General features: G+C 33.7%; 1 protein-coding gene across 1 annotated transcript; it reads left to right on the forward strand.

Moving 5' to 3' along the window:
- The first annotated feature begins 2,820 nt into the window (after positions 1-2,820).
- Positions 2,821-4,159, forward strand: LOC125593379 (NAC domain-containing protein 83-like). The gene is made up of 3 exons (XM_048769911.1): positions 2,821-3,179; positions 3,436-3,683; positions 3,779-4,159. The coding sequence occupies exons 1-3, from the start codon at positions 2,999-3,001 to the stop codon at positions 4,094-4,096; spliced, it is 747 nt and encodes a 248-aa protein (XP_048625868.1). The 5' UTR covers positions 2,821-2,998; the 3' UTR covers positions 4,097-4,159.
- Positions 4,160-4,518: the final 359 nt, after the last annotated feature.

Genomic DNA, 4,518 nt, shown 5'->3' on the forward strand with positions numbered 1-4,518 from the left:
GGAACTTACAGCACACTGTCAGCTTCACGGACCCCTTGACATTGATTTTATTTTATTTATCTATATTAATAGGAATTAACTTTAATTATTAAACCGCTTTTTTAATAGTTATTTTGTTGCCGGTCCTTGATTTCTATCTCATGTACTTTCTACGTATATTATACATGGATATTGTTGTCTCACGTCTGTATATATGCAGCGCATGGTCCATACACCAATAATTTATCAAATTGGTGTTCGAATTTGCATGCATACGTGTATATTTTGTTCTTTCCATTTGTAAGAAACCATTGACTTGTCTTGGGTATTTCATATGGTTATCAAATACTAGGAGTTCCATAATTTCTTCTTTTGGTGGTGGTCTGAGTTGTCAATATTAAATAATAAGATTGATGTCTATCATTTGGCCAAGCGGCATATATGCTTTGCTAGTATTCAATTATGTAAAACTTTTTTTAAGACTAGACAGTATAGTTAATATATTTCCATATACGGATAAATAAGCACAACCACTTCATAAAAATGGACTAACTAAATATATCAAAGTAATCCATAATCATTTACTATATTTTATATGCATGATAATTATATAGAAAACTTATATTATATATTTTGATGGAAGAGAAAGAGAAATAGTTGCCTTAAACCACCCACAAAATAGGGTTTTCAATAGTTGAAACTCTCTTCAATGATGTTGTTGATAAATTGGATCAATCTAGGTGGTTTCAACATTCGTTGTAAAGTTTCAACAGTTGAAAAAAAAATTGTGGGCCAACGCTACCACATGTTGGGAGTGGACTGATTGGCTACAGATTGTTTTTGATTTTTATCATCACTCAATAATTCAAACATATTTTTATATAAAAAACTTTTTTAAATATACTAAAAATTATATCAAAATTCAAGATTTTTTCTTATCTATAAATAGAGACCACTCTCATTTCAATTTAGATACATAAAAATGTCATTTTTCTTTATATAAAAAAAACTTAATTACATTAAATCAGTCGTTACTGACAAGTGAATACAAATCAGTCATTACTAGCACGATTGATCATCCCCTTTTTTATTATAGAAACATATATTGAAAATATAGATAAATATTACATTTTGTTCATGAAATATAACCAATATTTGTTACCTGGCACGATTGTAAACACGACCATCTCCTTCGGATAACATATAACCAATAAAAACTTTTATCTAACCCCGAATTTGTATAAAAAAACTGTGATATACGTTGCATAAAATAATGTTGGTCAACTTGTACTTTGATATAGAAATAGAAAATTATTCTAGATTCAAACATATACACGTAATAACTTTTTTTGGGTGAAAATGCTAAGAATATAATAAGGACTGTTATTTAGTCAAAAAGTTTTTTCGTTTTTGATAAATTTCTTTGCTGTAACTGTAATATGAAAGTTGTTTATTGACATATATATTCATTTTGAATAAAAAAAATAGACCAATACGTATGTCCAGAAAATAGTAATGTTTTTGTGTTGAAAACAAATCAATGAAAAAACTTCAGTTCTCATATACCGAAGAAATAAATGATAACAACTTTATATGTGATACAAATGTAGACAAAGCTAAGGTAATTACAGGGACTATACGAATATTTAGTTAAATTATAATGTTTTAATCAATGGCATGTTGTGTAGTTACTCTAGTTAACAAAAAGTTTTTAAATAGAATATGTAAGAGAGCTTGTGGAGTTACCACGTAAGAAATAACACACTTGTAATAAAAACATAAACTAAAAGTTATTTATTTAAAATGTTCCCCAAATAATAAAAAAAAGATATGTGATTTACGTTACATTGTTTGTTATCTAGAGAAAGCATGCCAGCGAAAATTATGATTTTTCAAGGATATATATGGCATTTTTGTCATCAAGATATGACATGTTATAGAGTATGTTATATAATAATGATTGGAACTAAAATATTTGGATGGATATTGTTGGACTTGTATCTAACGTGTTGAACATTGTATAAAACATTATCGTAGTTCCAGAAGCCTTTGCCCAGAGTACTTCGGAAAACAGAGGCAAACGCAGAGGGCAATCTCTGGTTGTCAGCGTGACATAAGCTGACCTCATCATCGACTGGCCTGAACGGACCCGCCTTCGCAATTAAAAACCTTCTCGGACTCTCTCAAGCCAAAAGCACGCAAATGAGGATGGTGTCCTTGCAGTGGCGGATATATAAATAATTTCTGTAGGGGTCATGAAAAACAAGTTTGATACATCAACTTATAGTATCTATCCGTAGATGGAAAAAAAATAAGAAGGCATTGAACACAAATTTACTAGGGTCAAATACTAGTTTTTATCTTGATTTTTCACCAAATTTAAACTAGAAATAAAATATAGACTAATTTCACAGGGGTTACATGACTCACGTAAGCCTTCATTACATCCGCCACTGTGGCCTTGGATAGATACAACACCAAAAAGAATACGTCGTTTAAACCTAACCTAACAAGCAAATTAGAGAATTAATGGGCGACTTAATTTAGGTTGGTTAATGTCTGTAGTAAAAAATTACCACGTCCACGTTACTTTGTTTGAGTGCCTGATTACGCTATAATTTCTTAAAACGAATTAAAAATGGAGTTGTTGTTTTAGTAAAGTAGTCCTTTTCAATTTGCATATACAATGATTTCTAGTAAAAAAATATGTTTGAAGAGTTTTCACTTTACAGATCAAAGATACAAAAAAGGTGAGGAGGTAGATACCGACTAGAAATAATAATAATTGAGAGACAAGAAAAATATAGTAATGAATATTAAAAAGAAAATACTATAGATTTTATGAAAATGCCGTCAAAAGTAGGAAGCAGGTTGAGTATGGTTTACGCCAAAAATAATAATAAAGAAAAGGAGTTGTTCGTATCGTCTTCTACCTTATAAAAACACACCATCCTTGTTTCCCTCTACCTACACCGCACTCTCTTCTTCTTCTTCCCATCTATCTCCTCTGTTTGTATCCATGGATAAGACCAATCTCGCTAAGAATGGTGTTTTGAGACTGCCACCTGGTTTCAGGTTTCATCCCACTGACGAAGAACTTGTGGTTCAGTATCTCAAGAGAAAAGTCTTTTCTTCCCCATTACCAGCTTCCATCATTCCTGATGTCGATGTTTGCAAAGCTGATCCTTGGCACTTACCTGGTTGGTTTTCTGCTTTTCTGCTGTAATTCATTAATTAGTTTCCATTTATTTTTCGAACCAGCGACCTTAGACTCATGTAAAACATTCACAGCCTCTAAACTTTAAAGACCTATTATACATATGTTGAGTGGTCTTCAATTTATCAAAAATTTAATTCTAATTTTAATTAGGATTAACATAAGTACATTTACGGCTGTTGAAATCTCAAATACAAGCTTTAGAATTATGAAATCATCTTCTCTTTTTCTATATACAGGAAACTTAGAAAAGGAGAGGTACTTCTTTAGCACAAGGGAAGCCAAGTACCCAAATGGGAACCGGTCCAATAGGGCAACTGAGTCCGGTTATTGGAAAGCTACTGGTATTGATAAACGGGTTGTGACCTCTAGAGGAAACCAAATCGTTGGTTTAAAGAAAACTCTGGTCTTCTACAAAGGCAAACCACCTCATGGCTCAAGAACCGATTGGATCATGCACGAATATCGGCTCTCTTCCTCTCCTCCGGTACAAATTTATTTCTCTCAGTTTCCCGGTTTAGTCTCCGGTTATCTCCACACCATGTCGCTTCACTAAACTTATAGATTCCCTTTTCTCTGCAGAGTTCTATAGGCCCCACTCAGAACTGGGTTCTTTGTCGTATTTTCCTTAAGAAGAGAGCCGGTGACAAGAACGAAGACGAGGGAGATAACCGGAATCTTAGATATAATAATGACCAACTTGAAACAATTACGACAAACCAAACCGAAGATAAAACCAAACCAATCTTCTTCGACTTCATGAGAAAAGAAAGGACTACGGATTTGAACCTTTTGCCGAGCTCTCCTTCTTCCGGTCACGCTTCAAGTGGAGTCACGACGGAGATCTTCTCTTCTGATGAAGAGACCAGTAGTTGCAATAGTTTAAGAAGAAATCTTTAATTTAGTTTTAATGTTGACTATCTTATATAATAATTTTATATTAATACGACTCTCCTTTGGTTTTTTCCATGTTACTTGAAAACGAATCTGTTTCTTGAACTAGTTGAATTTTATCTAAGTAACTAACCACCTTATTCAAGAACAATGCATTAACTTCATTCCCAACAACCAAGTTGCTTTGGTCTAGTGGTATAGGAGCTCCAGCTGGAGTGCCCGCCCCTGGGTTCGAGCCTTGACCACTGCGGAATTTACATATGGGCTGCAGCATCCGAGACCGAAGACCGTTACACGGTGAGCCACATGGTGACGCCCTGGCAGCGTCCTTGCTCACTTCGGTCTCTAGTCTGGACCACCTCGGTGGGGCCAGGATACTCGGTTAGCAAAAAAAAAAAAAAACTTCATTCCCAACCAACATTTCAATT

This window comes from Brassica napus, chromosome A3 (genome assembly GCF_020379485.1).
Source record: "Brassica napus cultivar Da-Ae chromosome A3, Da-Ae, whole genome shotgun sequence".
Taxonomy (NCBI): domain Eukaryota; kingdom Viridiplantae; phylum Streptophyta; class Magnoliopsida; order Brassicales; family Brassicaceae; genus Brassica; species Brassica napus.

What these genes read in the sequence shown, in the direction of transcription:
- LOC125593379 (XM_048769911.1), top strand. Translation starts at nt 2,999, where the DNA reads ATGGATAAGACCAATCTCGCTAAGAATGGTGTTTTGAGACTGCCACCT. An exon ending in TGATCCTTGGCACTTACCTG is followed by an intron (nt 3,180 to 3,435) that starts GTTGGTTTTCTG and finishes TTCTATATACAG; the next exon opens with GAAACTTAGAAAAGGAGAGG. An exon ending in GGCTCTCTTCCTCTCCTCCG is followed by an intron (nt 3,684 to 3,778) that starts GTACAAATTTAT and finishes TTTTCTCTGCAG; the next exon opens with AGTTCTATAGGCCCCACTCA.